We start from the raw sequence: 14747 nt of genomic DNA, 5'->3' as shown, positions 1-14747 counted from the left end.
TTATATTTGGCTTTCCTCAAATTCCTGATGCTACAATTACACTTTTGAAACATCTAATAGAATACAATTGTCATGAAATTCAAGGCAAGCTAGCCAACAAACTGAAACTTTTAAAGAACTGTAGGTAAATTCTAGATATTAAAATATATACATACGTGTTCATGTGTATATAAAAGTGCAAACTTGACCATTATTACCTTCACTGCATAAAGTTTTGGAAGTAAAAATTACAAGTATTATAATTTACAGGTAAATCTATCCTGGTCTCTTTGATGATACAGTCTAGATGTATTTTTAGTGTCCCGATGATAATCCTTTCCTTTGTGGTTTTTTTTTTCCCCTTTTGCATTTAACAAATATTCATTTTTCTCTCCAAATTTCCTGTGAATAAGATTCTACATTCTAATAAAAAATATTTTACATTACATTAGCTAAGATACAAATAGCATACAATAACTACACGCATGCAAAGTATCAAGAGTGCTTCCGCCTCAGTCCATGCAGAGGCTGTATTTTCTAACATCTGAAACACCTGAAGTGTTACAATCTTTGAACAATCTTACAATCTTTGAACTGACAGTAAATTATACTGCAATACAAATATCTATCTCCATACTATCTTTCTTTTATGGAAATATGGAGATTCATCTTTCTATAAAGGTATTACACCTTTAAAAAAAGTAAAAAAATTCTTCAGCTTCCTCTCCCAGTAAAAAAAAAGGAAAAGGGGGGAAAAAACCTCCAGTAAAAATTTAAAGCAACCACAACTATTGCATGTGCAAAGAAAAAGGTGACTATATATACGTAGATAAATAAGATTACATAAGAGAGTTCCGTTAGCCAAAGTTTTTCAATGTTCTGAGTTCCCCCTAATATTCTAATGAAGCTATAGGTCCCTGAATAATGAACCGGACTATTAACAACAAGATTTCTTAACTCTATCTTCAAATCTCCTTAGAAACAGGCTACAGAACCCATGGCACTACATTAAAGACAATGAGAGACAAGACCCAAACAGGGTTAAAGAGAAGTGAAGTATTAGCATTACTATACGCACACTTGCACTATGTAGAAGTAGCCAAGCAGCACAAAAAACAATGAAAATTAGGTTTGGTCTGCCACTACAATAAAATAGTTAGTTAGGAGTACAGATAACCAATCTGCTGTTCTTGACTGGAAGCTAAGATTTCAGCTATAGAACCAATTATAAACACATAACCAATTATCTGGGTCTGAAAGAGAAAAAAGCCCCACATTATTTTCTGTTAAATTTCACATTTATTACCAGCATCTATTGGGCCACTGCTGTCAGGTGAAATATACACATCCTTGCAGAACACAGATGTCTTAACTAAGCTGGACACTGGTTAGCTGGGGCAGCAAAGAAATTACCACAAATCACTTACCAAGGAAAACTGCAGTAAATTATAATAATGCTCACAAGCAGACTACTTCTACTATTGAATAAACTTGATTTTCACTTAGCTAGTCCTCTTCCAGAAAAATGTAAACATTATTTTCCACAATACACTTGTCTTTCAAATGGACAGTTCTCAAACTATTAAATAAATTGTAAATCCTTCCCTCACACTCCATGTTAAAAAGAAAAAAAACCAACAACTTATTTGTATATCACACTTTCCCCAGATTAAGAGAAATAAATCCCTCTTCTGGAGTAAGGCATAAGTAACTTAGTACAATTGCATATGTGTTAAAAAAAAGTGAGGACAAAAATTTCAAGTCCACAGTTTTTATTGATCTTTTTTCATCATAAATACTATAGCATTTCTTTTATAATACTCTTCTGTAAGCTAGTTTTACAAGTATCCTAACTTGCAGGAATACAATTCCTAACTTACATAAGTTTTACAAACATAAGCACACATGCAAACTTCTATCTCAATTCATTTTTGGAGAATACTACTGGCCAAATACTTTTGCATGGTCATTAGCAAGAATATTAAAGGAAAGTAATAATTTCTCTTTCTCATTCCTCTCCCCAATAGCATTCATCTTGCAGACTAAGAGTTCAGCATTTAAGTTTGTGAAAGGAGGTTTGGGGGAAAAATGCAAAATGTAGTCAATGTGGCAACTATTCAGAACAGCGATGCAAGACTTTCCATCAGAAAATACCCATAGCCAACCAAGCCTGCAAGCATTAAAAATAAAACAGATATTAAGAAAACAGAAATACCCAGCTGAAGACAAGTTTGGAGGAGATTTGTCAAGTGCTGCATAATTATGAAGACATATTTTAGACACATGCTACACAGAAAGTGTAAGTGCCACTGTAGAAATATAGGGAGAAAGAACAATATACATGCAGTTAGTATTTAGCTAGGCTACTTTTCAGACTTCAAGGAATTAAAGAACCTAAACTACTTATTTCATACCTTTTATCCAAATTATTCACCTAGAATATTTCTGTTTCTTTGGCTACTCATTGCTGCACCTGTTTCCAAAACATCTTCAGCTGGCTTAGCCTGTGACTAATGGCAGCCATTTCCAGGGAGTGACTATTTAAAGAAAGATCCTTGCTCAGATTCCACAAAACTCTTCAACATATTAAAGAACAGAGAATAAAAATTTTGAAGTTGCATAGGTAGTGTAAGAGTCTGTTCACTGCTTTAAAGTGTGCTGAAGCTATTATGTAAAGCCCAGTTTTTTTCTTGGAAGTCTTTAAGCCTCTTATACTAAAACCTTCATTTTTTTAGCCTCTTTTCAAAAAGTAACATTTAGGATTACTCAAGTGAAAGAGAAAAAGTCTGCCTTAAGTTTTACTTGACAGTCTTTTGTATGTCAACAATTCTAATGTTACTTCCCACATGAAACCTTGTTCCATTCTTTTAAGTTGAACAAGAGGCACCTCAAGAGGTCTTCAGTTCCAAGACACAATGGAGGAGTCTCAATGCACCTCAATAAAATATCAGTGTCTCCATCAAATCACCAGGTTACAGTATCAACTTCATATGCCAATGAAATTCTAATTATGTGCTTATGATCACTGGTTTTTTCCTAAGTCTAAGAAGATAATTGAAGAGAAATTCTGAAATACTTGGCTTAAAAGATAAACCTAATCTTCCAGTACTACTGTATGCCAAATCAGCCCAATGTAATATTTATTTTCACAGAAATACTGTGCATCACCCTGCTAGAAGAGGAATACCCAGTTAAAGCATTCACACTGGCCTTACTAAGCAACTAGTGTGCCCAGGTATTGTTTGGCTGGAATGTTGTTTCAGTGGACACAAAAGCTGTTTGAAAAGAAACTGCCAGAAAAAAAAAAAGGAAAGATGGTGCAGTTCCTTTAAAACTAAGGAGTTTTCTTGTAAACACAAGTCCCATCTGCACATCACATTCAAGTATTGCAGTGATTTGGATTTTTTCCCCAAGTTCAATTCTGAGTAAACATGGTAAGGATATCCAGCTACAGCAGTAAGATAGCATAGTTCTGGAACTGTATCTGGATTTGTCTGGAATCAAGTACCTGGGAAGGAAATGTATCATTTCGTTCTGGGTTTTTGCTTGCTTGTTTTAATACATATATGTATATTCATATGAAGATCTTAAAAGCTGGTCTGTTTCCTCAAAACTCCAATTAAGTAAATACAATACACATAACCAGAGAAACTTGATGAGGCCAGCTTAAGTATCATGGATCATTTTTATTCCACATAATGAATGCTATGTTTAATATTTATTGTCAGACCATAATTAGGATTTCATTACACCATTTCAAATGTTCAAATATGCGCTGTTCCATAGGAAGTTATTCAAGTGACAAAAAGGAAGACTTCTCTATTTTAATGTAAAAAGAGTACGTACAATTCTACTGAACTAAAATCAGTGCTACTTGAGCCACAGATAAAAACATTTCACTAATTTAAAGCTGACCTACTATCACTTGAGTTGCTCTCTAGATGCTACCAATGGCACATACAACACCAGTGAAAAAGTCTGTCACAGCAGGACATACACCTATCTCTCTCATATATATTATTATTACTATCCTGTCACCAAAAGAGCATTTGCCTTACAATAGAGAATGTAACAAAAGCAGCTTATACACTTTACTTGCATCTAAAAACCTAAACCACCCTACACTAGCAAGCGTACATATAAATATGTATTTTTTAAATGTACAATGTATGAAATAGAAGATTTTTTTTAATGTTTATGTTTTTTTTAATGTTTAATGGTTTTTTTTAAATGTTTATAAATGAAATATGTTTACTTTATCAATCCAACATTTTGGCTTGGCAAAGTAAAATGAAATCAGAATATTAGCAACAGCCAAAGAGCTACTAGCAAAGAAAAACTGTATTAGTGGACAGGCATCTAATATACATAATACTTTCTGGAACTTCATGTTAAATATTGCAGGGAACACACTTGGCAGGAGCCTTCCAATTCCAAAATGGATCAAGACTAGCAGAATATATCTGAAGAATGACTTTGCAGGTTTCAACCCACGTTTCCAATACAGTATGTCACCAAGCGACAATCCTTTGTACTACTCGAATTTTAGAAATGTAAATACTGCACTAGTAATCTGTGAGTAAAGGAAAGAATCCAAGATCTAATATCTTTTAAATTGTCCAACATTGCAGGAAATTCTGCAAAGAAGACAAAGACACCACACGGTCACCTAAATCATGGCCTATGTCTAAAGGTATGTGGATTGTCATTGTAAAGCTCCAGAAGAGCACCTCAGGATGAATCTGCATTTAGAAAATGGAAATTACTCAAAGTTGAAGTATCGTCTCCATTTTTGTCCCTGTTCCAGGCAGCAAGATATTGGTACATATCAAACTCTCATTTTCAAACAGTAGTGCAGTCTTACTTTTGGTTAAGTATTTCACTATCTCCCTTGGCGCCCATCTAGCAGGGCAACCTTCTAAAAAAAACTGAAGTGGAAATATGTAAAGTTATTGCTATCTTTTCAAAAATGCATTTACATTTATGGAAGTACAAAGATTAAGAAGGATATCTATTTTATTTTTAAGTTCAGTGATGTAATTTGAAGTTACATTCATTTAATATTGCAGCAACACCTATCTTTCAATAAACAGAGCAGTAAAATAAGTTTAAAAAGTGAAAACACATTTCCCATTACAAATTCCTGAATTCTGAAATGCTGGTATAACATGTACTCATTTAAAAAAATGTCTCAATCCGTTATTATTTCTCCCAGGAAAAGAAGTTATGCCAACCTAAGTGTCACAGCATTAACAGGAAGATTAACTTAACACTCTTTCACTTAAATGCTCATAAAGGATATTGGAAAGTCTTTTCCACCATTTTAAATTAATTTAAAGTATTCTTTGAAATCTTAGAAGAATGTATTCCACATTTATTTTAAAGAAAACACGGAGTGGACTATTTTAAATGTACAAATGAGATTTAGTGCTTGCAATCTGCTGTTGAGAGGATAGCTGAAAATAGGAAAGAAAAAATTATCACAGTGGATCAGGTTGCCCTGCCACAAATTGAAATTTTTTTTTTCAAATCAGAAGAGAATGTGAAAAAAACAAATTACTCTCTACTACATTATTTATTACAGTGGAAACCTTGCATCAGATACACTTGGATCTGAATTTTACTGAAGTCAAATCCCATTTCCCAAATCCCATTTAGAAGGATTGTCTTAAATGATGAGGAATACTAAGTTAGAAGGACACATAAGAGGGAAAAGGGAAAGGATCACAGATAAAAGCTCAGCTAGAACACCAGTTCTTAGAAAGGGAGATAACATATCATCCAAATATCTGAAATGAGTTTGTGGTAATAAGCAGAAAATGTCACACACCTCTCTCTACCATCTCCAACTGGCATTAACACCCAACTGTCACAAAGTCTCCACTCGTCTACCCATAAATATACAGACCTTCTTAACATATGCAAAAAAAAAAATTGGAAGTTTTACTTCAATTCCCTTCAACTTCCTTATCAGAGTGATGTAACTTCTCCCCAAATTATCATTCCCTATTGTTTAAGTTTGGAATAAAGGTAGCACAATTGCTTACATCTTCCATCCATTGGTAGAAGTACCTATTTTCGAAATGTATTCTAGGCATATAGAAATTGTCACCTTTACAGGATAAAAAATCTAATATTTATAAATATCTTTCTACAGAAAATTATAATACCAACTGTTTCACTAATTTAAGTAGTAAGAAACATAATTGTTATTAATGGTACTCTTCAGATTCCAAATGCTGAAGAAGAACTTGAAGGAGGAGGGAAAGCAAAGCTTATACTGGCCTCAAAAAATGAGGTTTTTCATCTGATACCATCTCTTCTTTAAGACTGCTCCATTATGTTTATCATATTAAAAATTGAATTTTATTCATTCCTTTCAAGACACAGCATCAATTCAATTAAATCTTTTCACTCAAAATCTTCTGGAAATTATGGACTTCAAACCTGTAAATAAGTCTGGTGTTCTAGGTATCAAGAAAGCACAAAAAACCTTCTATGGCAATTTCACCTGTAGGGAGTTTACAAAATGTTTAGCCTAATGACTGTAAACTGCTAATTTGGCAGAGGGATGGGGAAGGATGTGTGTTCACATGCAGTTTAAACCAATCCTAATCAGTCTTTGTGCACTTCTGCTTTTGTGCCCTTTCTTCCTCTGGCAGGCATCAGTCAGTGCAGGAACAGTCTGCAAGTGAAGAGTCTATGTATCTGATTGTTTCTAATTTCAGCTTAGTTCCGTGTACTCTGGCACCACATAAATGGACTGCTAGCACGGAAGACAATGAGAATAAACAGCCAAGAGTGGAAGAAGGAGACAAGACTGCATTCTTCCTTGACCATACAATACCTTAGTTTGACAAACTACTTATGAAACAAAATCCTTTACTTCAAGTTGCTGGGGGACAAACCAACAGATTAAACAGTAAGAACAGCAAACTCCTCTGCCCAAGAACACTGTTATTCACATTTGTCCATCCTGGGTGATCTGTTCTGCAGCAAAGCTCTATAGATGTCTGCATTCACACATAGCTTAAATGACAACTGATGAATGCTGTCTCTAGTTACTGCTTAAGGAGATCTGTATAAGTCACAATCAAAGACTACTTAAACTGGGAGTTCTGGATGCCAAAAAGCCTTCTCTTTGGTGTACTGACTACCATCTTCACTCTAGAGCAAATACAGGCTCACAGACAACAGCAATGGGAGCAAGTAACTCCATGTTAACTGGAATGATGCCTTTTCCTACTGCTTTCACTCACAGTAAGGAAAATGTCTTTTTGTAGTTCAGCACAATTTTCTTCATAGTGAAGACAGGTTCAGGTACCCCCAAAATAGTACTCCACATTCAATTATTAACAGATACTCACTCAGGAAGTCACTGTCACACAAGTGGTCGCACACAGAGCAGCTGGCTCATCTCAGTCCCAATTTGCTACAGGTAGCTCAGCAACACCCTCCTCCACCCTGCTCTGACATTCTCACAACTGGCTTTCAGAGCTTGCTTACAAACACTTCTTGCTTAACAGGTCATGACTGCTTTATAGTCTGCCAAGCAAAAAAAAAAGCCCAAAAAACAATAGTGTTCTCTTTATTGAATTTCTCCTCTGGTTCAAACTAATCTTCAGAAGGAAAATAGATGTCTTGTCAAGTATTGAATATCAAAGTGGCTTGCTGTGTTTTCCTTACTTGAATTCCCTGAAATATCCCCTCATCTGGTCACCCCATGTTAACAGAAAAAAAAGAACAAAAAACCCAACTACCCAGATTTATGACTTTCCATCAAAACCTTTTAAAAAAATTACGGTAACACATATTAAATCACTAACATTTAGTTTATGCATAGGGCTAAACAATTTTTCTCAGTTCCCTGGAGGCTTCTGAAGTCTTCTAGAAGTCTTTAAAAAGCCATTGTACGCACATATCCAAGGAAGACAGCAAGCACAGTAACTGGACAACACTAAGTGCTAAGTGGAAAAGGCAAAAAGTAGTATTTTTTACCGAAGCACATCAATTAAAAAGCAAGCAGCCACAATACTTGACTTCTCTACATTTCTCAACTGTGACCTGAATCACATTTAAGGCAGAAATAGTTTGAGATCCCTGCTTTTCAGCTTTGTACATTTCAGTAAAAAACAGCTGAAGGCCTATTAAGTAGAAATGCAGAGAATCTAACTGTTGCATTTCACAACAGGTAGTGAACAGAAAGTGGGTTAACTACTTTCAAGTAAGTATGAACCGATAAATAATCGGGCATTTGGATGGCTGTGTATAACATTAGGGTTCCAAGTAAAGTTAAGCTTTAAGTTTTTCTGTAAAATTTGTTACCTTTTTCAATGAGGGCACCTCAAACTCCCTTTTATTCTTTAGCCTATTATAAAAGCATATGTTTCTAAGGAAAATGTGTGTATCTGTAGGATTTAAACAAAAAATTTGAAACCAATTTGTGACAATAGTATCATTTCCACCTTCTCAAAGTTAGCACTATTTTTTCGATTTACTCAATCAGCAAAGCATTCAGATTAAGTATTTGATAGTGACAGTAAAGCTCAATATATCAAAACCTTTGCATTTTGTTTCAAAGGGTTTTTCAACTACAACGCAGAATTTCTTTGAAAACAGATCTACAATGTGTATCACAGCATGCTTCTGCTCTGCATGTATACAATACTTGTTTTGGATTACAAAGTAAACTGAATAACCATCCCAAAGTGTTCCAGTGAAGATATGCACATTCATTATTCTGCCTACTAACGTTTTTCTTAGACAGTATGCTCATACAATAGTTATGCTGCCGTGAGAGCATTGATCCAAAAATCCTTCACCAACTTTGAAGATAATAATACAGGCAACTTAACTGTACTAATGCTCATAGTTTATTACAATTTCAGTCTTCTCAATGTAAGACAGCCTTTTTTCCACTATGTGGTCTAATTAACTTCGAGCCCTTATAAACCAATACAACCATTTAACAGCCACACACTACCCATGCAGATTTGAGTTCAAGACTTCCATGCTGTTTAGGCACTGTAAAATATACAAAGACTAGCATTTAAAAAGTGCAAATAAACAATTTCAAAATAACACAGATTATTCCAACGTGACTTGTAATTGCTTGGTGCAAGTGGTGTTTGCTTTCCTTTCTACATAATTATGCAAGCACGAGGAAGTCAGTAACTGCCTCTGATCACTTGTTCAAACTGGAACATCAGGAAAGAATTTAAGAAAATAATTTTTCACAATGTATAAACAAGTTATAGAGTAAAAACAACTTTTAAGACTTACCTGTTCTCCTGCCCCCATCCCACACTATTCTAATGGTACTCTTCCCTTAGAAATCTCCATTTCGGCTGTAATTAAAATAGTTAACCAGAAAGTGAAAGGTCACTACATTCCACAACTGGTTTCCAGCCTCCATAAGACCAATGGGATTTTCAACTGACTTGTGCTCCAAGTTGGAAATTAGTGGCTGAAAAGTTTACTAGATATTTTACTTTTGTATTCAGACATATTGGCAGAGAATATGAGCAATGGTCTGGCACACGTTAAGGGAAAGCAGCTACCAATGTGCACAAGTGATCTCTCTGGGTAGCTGGAGAGGTCACTAGGACAGACTACTGAAACAAAAATGTAAATTCAGGAAGAATTAAAACCAAAACAAAACAAAAAATCTACCATAAACCATAGGCATGGCTTTCTTAATTTGTTAGCATGGCAACTTTGAGCAAGCATCCAGGAACATCTAGGATTACCAAAGACAAGTATCAACCATGTAATGGTTTGTACTTTACAGAATGAAAAACATTAACATGCTAATAATATCAAAACATTTAAACAATAATTTCAGATCCCTTAATTCATAGAGCATTGCTCTGGCTTCTGGGACATCTTCTCTTTTGATCCCCACTCAGCAGTGAACTTTTTAACTACAGTGAGTATATTAACTTCATTCACATATTTATATATCAAACAAATGCCATGATACATATTAAAAATCTCATGAGCATTTGCAGCAGTTCTTAGTACAAATCACTGGTGAAACCAAGCTTGTGTTTATTTCTCTCTTTAAAAGCAGACACTTTGCTCTCAGGGAGTTTATTTCCTGATTCTGGAGCTAAAAAAAAAGCACTCTAAAAGAATGTTTTTACATATATTGCTACCTACTTAGTAAGTAGTCATTTGATGGCATGCAATAACTTTTTAAATGATCAAACAGATTCTACATTGTTCTGACACATACTTAATGCAAAAAGGCCTTATACAAAAGGTGCTAAATTAAACAACAAAAAAATTCACAACATGCAAGCAATCCTAGCCATTATCTAACTGTACTATCAGAGGTCAATCAACACAGGAAAAAGCCTGATTTAGTAGAACATCACAATAACAAGCATAATTCTATTAAGACTTGAACACTTCTTGTAAGATATATTTCAAAAGTCTGTTTTTAAGTGGTCTTAGCAGTCCATGGGAAGACTACTTAATAGGCTAAAGTTACTGGTTTATACTAGGGACTTTATTTCCTTGGATTAAGTTGGGTTATTACAAGGAGAGCAATTATACCAACAGCTTTGGTAATCTCTTAGCAGGCAGCATACCTCTCTTGTGTCAAAGCATTGTGAAATGCAAGAACACGAGTGACTTATACTTTTGTGTCAATGTTGGTGCTGTCCCTAAATATACCTCACTGTGTTTTACAAAGAAAGATCAACATTTTATCCATGCCACACAGGTGGGGGAGAGGAGTCAGTAAAGCTAATTGAGTTGTTCAAGTTCACATAAAAAGACAAGGTACCGACAAGGAATCCAGTTCTAAGGCTCTGTGCACCAGAATCCACAACGCTCTGCACTTGAAAGAATGACCAAGGCATAAATGAAAACAGAGGCCTCAATCATGCAGTCAGAAGCAAGTCTGCATCAGCAGACTCTAAGCAAGACTAGGTCTTAAAGCATTAAATCCTCTATATGCTGAAGCGTCCTTGAGTATCCAAAGAGTGTGCTCTTTGGATAACTTAAAAAATAAATGCACAGAAATATACAGTCATATTTAAACAGTATCTTGATCTAATATAGTCAATGTTACCTTGAAGAGATACAAACAGAAAGCTAATAATTCTCTTAAGCATTCTCCCTTACTGCTTCTTATTGGACTAGCTTGTATCCTTTAAGCTTAACTAATAAATTACAAATTTAAGCCAGACAGAAGGACTGATCCACTGTATAACTCCTATAATCTTGGCTAGGTTGTTGAATCGTAGAAATTTCTTTGGAACCACAATTCCGTTAAAAGTTTCCCTGTAATAACTAAAGCTTCAAAGTAATGACTTACAGATTAACCTCCCTTAACACTACCAGGGCACAGTAAATAAAGTACTGGAGTTATCTCAAGCATATATAAGTTTAACACTACACACACACAGAGACTGCAAAAACTACAGACTTAACACCTGAACACTCTGACAGAATTTATCCTAGCTTTAAAAATAAACATGCAATAGTAGCACAAACCTTACTGAAGACTAAGTAAGCTCTGAGGATTAAAAAAAACCCAAAAAAACGGGTCTATTAACAGGTTTTTGTATTTGTCACTTTAAATTTAATCATCTGTTATACATTCAATTCAGCCTGAAGTGAGTCTATATCACTGTTTCACAGAACACTTTGCGTTCTACTTATGATCTGACCTCCTCATGCTCCCAGCTATCTACATATTAATATGGCTCTAAAACCTCAGTATCTGAACCTAATCTCTATAGTAACTGTAAGATTTGTTTACATTGAAAAAGAATATTAGAAACATATATAAATTTAACTGTCATTTAAATAAGTGTTTTTTCCTTTGGGGGAAAAAAGCTTCCCATACTGCCTCCTATTTATCTTCCTTCCATCTCCAGTATCCCCACCAGGCAATGAACCACATTTGGAAAGCTCCCTATCATACAACTTCAACAGCCTGTTGTTGTAAATTCATAAATAGTTTACTTTTAATAAGATAGACACGTGCAGTATTTTATATCTTAGCACTTGTTAAAGAAAAATCATAGGGCAATTAAAACATGATTTTAAAAAAAACTGTCATAAAGTCACCAAAGTAAAAAAAAAACATGCTAAACCTTTAACAGCTATACAGAAAGACTTCACTGCTCAACAACTCAGATCAATCTAGAAATTAAGAGAGTCTATTTCATTCACCATTTCTAGCAGTGAATATAGTACTGGGTGCACATTTTACATAATACTTATTCACAGACAGTAGGCAAAAACTCTTGATAGTAGAAGAACCTACATACAGACTGCTCTTTTTTATTAACAAATACCAAAGAATTGATGCATCACAGGTTTGTAACAATCGTTTTTTATAAGATTTATAGTATTTTGAAATGAGATTCACTGCTGCCCAGCAGGACCGGGAGCTGAATTACATGGGGATGATGGTAACATCAACAGCAGTTTGAGCGAGACATATCAGCAAAATGGTAAAATAAAAACCTAACAAATTCAGTTGTTAAAAACTACTTTTAGGTACACAGTTCTTGGCCACATACAGAAGATATCATTCTATTCCACCAAAGCGATCTTTTTTGCTATTTAGCTTGCATAACATACCAAACATAAATAGTCTAGAAAGGTCTAAGAGAAGAAAAATTCATGACAGTGAGGTACATGAATACCACACAGCACCGAGAGGAAAAATAGAACCTGTTTTAAAATCTTTCCGCACCTTACAGCAATCATTTCACTGCGGAGAATCACTTACTTGCACCCTCCCCGATCACATCAAGATTACTCATTCAACAAAACTGCTATTGACGAATAGAAAGTAAGTAAATCTACCCTCTATTCAAGTAAACAATGTTGTAGAGCCAGCATTTCACCCACAACGTTACTTTCTCGAGCAGGGTGACTGTGCCCTGCTCCTCCATGAAGCAAGCTCAGCCCAGGCAGCCATGTCCTTATTCTCCTACAAACAATGTTTCTGAAGGAGAACAGCCCCTGCTCCGGGAACTTACAGCTTCCCCCAGCATAACGCGGTGGAGCAAAGCCCGCCCCACGATCAGCAAACAAGCCAAGGCACCGAAACACGGCAGTGGGGGCGAAGCTGCCCGCAGTCTGGATCTGCACCAGCACCGAGCCTCGCACCGGGGTCGGGACAGATGGACTGACAGATAGGACAGCATTTTTCCATGCAACCCTCCCTCCTTTCCCCTCCCAGGCACACAAGCGAGTGCTTTACCTTCATGATGAGCTCAGGCTGCGGTAAAAGCCTCGATTGTGGCTGAGCGGCCGAGGCTGGACCTGGAATTTAAAACAAAGCGCTAAGGCACCGCACCAGCCGCTCGCACCGGGCGGGGGGAGGGGAGCCAAACATCGGGTGGGGGCGCTGGGCTCCTCCCGATACTCCCCTTTTCCCTCCCCGGATCCCCCCTTCTCCTGCGGCTCACCCCTTTCCCTCTTTCCTCGGCCGCCGTTTCCCCCCCCGGCTCCCACACGCCGCGGCTTCCCCTACACTCGCTGCCACTGACGCCATTTCTGTCAGAGGAGGAGAAACTTGCCACAACAACAACCCACCCCCGGCTGCCGCGGGAGGGGGAGGCGCCCCGGCCGCCTCCCTGGGGCGCTGCGCCCCCTCCCCGGGCACCGAGCGGCAGGAGGGCACCCGCGGGGGTCCCAGCGCAAAGAACACCCCCCCTCCTCGCTTTACCCCGGGGAGAGGGAGAGAGGAGAGAAGGAAGGAGGCTCTTCCTCCATTGTACGAGGAAGAGTGCCCGTGTGCACGGCGGTGGAGCGGGGTGTCGGGAACAGTCCCCCCACCCCGACACACACACACACGCTTTTGTAGGGGCTGCGGCTCCGAGTAGCGGCGGCTCCTCCTCCCTCCGTCTCCCCCCCTAAATAAAGGAAAGCGCTGACTCCGCCGCAGGAGTTTCGGCAGCAACAGCCGCAACTCCCCGGCTCGGCGCAGCGGGTCCGGGCGGGGGGAGGGAGGGAGAGCGGGCAGGAGGCGTCGGAGGAGGGGAAGAAAAGGAAGAAGAAGAAGAAAAGAAGGGAGCGAGGACGGGGAGGGAGAAAGGGAGGGGGGCGGGGAGAAAGGGGCCCGACCTGCTCGGCGGGGACACGGAGCGTGTGTCTGTACGAGTGTGGAGGAGGGGGCTCCGTCCCTCCCGGCAGAGGGGCTGGAGGAGAAGCCGCCGGTCCCTCCCCCCGGCCCGCCACTGGGTGTTTGGGATGGGGGGGGAAGACGAAGCATCGGCGAGTCCCGCCGCAGTCTCGCTATCAGGAGAAAAACAAGCGCCCCCCTCCCTCCCTCGCCGCCGCACGCCCGGCCCCGCGCCCCCACGGGGCCCCCCGCCGCCTCCCCGCCCGCCGCCGGCGGGGCACGGGGGCTCCTTCTCCGGCTCGGCGCCCTCACCTTTGTTCCGCTGCGACCGCCCGCCCGCTACTCCCCCGGCCCGAGGCGGGGGGCACGGAAGGGAACTGGGCGAAGGCTCCTCTCAGCTCCGGGCACCCTAGGCCCCGCTCAACGCTGCTGCAGCTGCTCCGCTGGCGGCGGCCCCGCACGGCGCGCGGAGGGGCCGATCCGTCCTGCGCGGCCCCGGCGGCGGTGACTGCACGGCTCGGTCCCCCTCCCCCTCCCGCACCGATGACTGACTGACAGGCGAACGGGAACGGCCACGCCCCCTTCTCCACCTCCCCCATTGGGCCGTGTCCCGCAGGGCCCGCCTACCCTGCGGTCCCATTGGCCTTCGTGTCGGAAATACTGACATCATTCT

General features: G+C 39.0%; 1 protein-coding gene across 2 annotated transcripts in view; it reads right to left on the bottom strand.

Moving 5' to 3' along the window:
• ARID4B (AT-rich interaction domain 4B) overlaps positions 1 to 14589 on the bottom strand; it is an 86897-nt gene extending 72308 nt beyond the window's left edge. For both annotated transcript variants that reach the window (XM_084202085.1, XM_084202086.1), the window contains exons 1-2: positions 14387 to 14589; positions 13211 to 13272 (exon numbers count right to left, since the gene is read on the bottom strand). In XM_084202085.1, the coding sequence (XP_084058211.1) occupies positions 13211 to 13216 (6 nt within the window). In that variant the 5' untranslated portion in view covers positions 13217 to 13272; positions 14387 to 14589. The remainder of the gene's footprint in view (positions 1 to 13210; positions 13273 to 14386) is intronic.
• Positions 14590 to 14747: the final 158 nt, after the last annotated feature.

The sequence above is a fragment of the Fringilla coelebs genome, assembly GCF_963513975.1.
Source record: "Fringilla coelebs genome assembly, chromosome: 3".
Lineage (NCBI taxonomy): Eukaryota > Metazoa > Chordata > Aves > Passeriformes > Fringillidae > Fringilla > Fringilla coelebs.
Note: the sequence above shows the minus strand (reverse complement) of the source record. Positions and strands in the feature narration are given on the sequence as shown.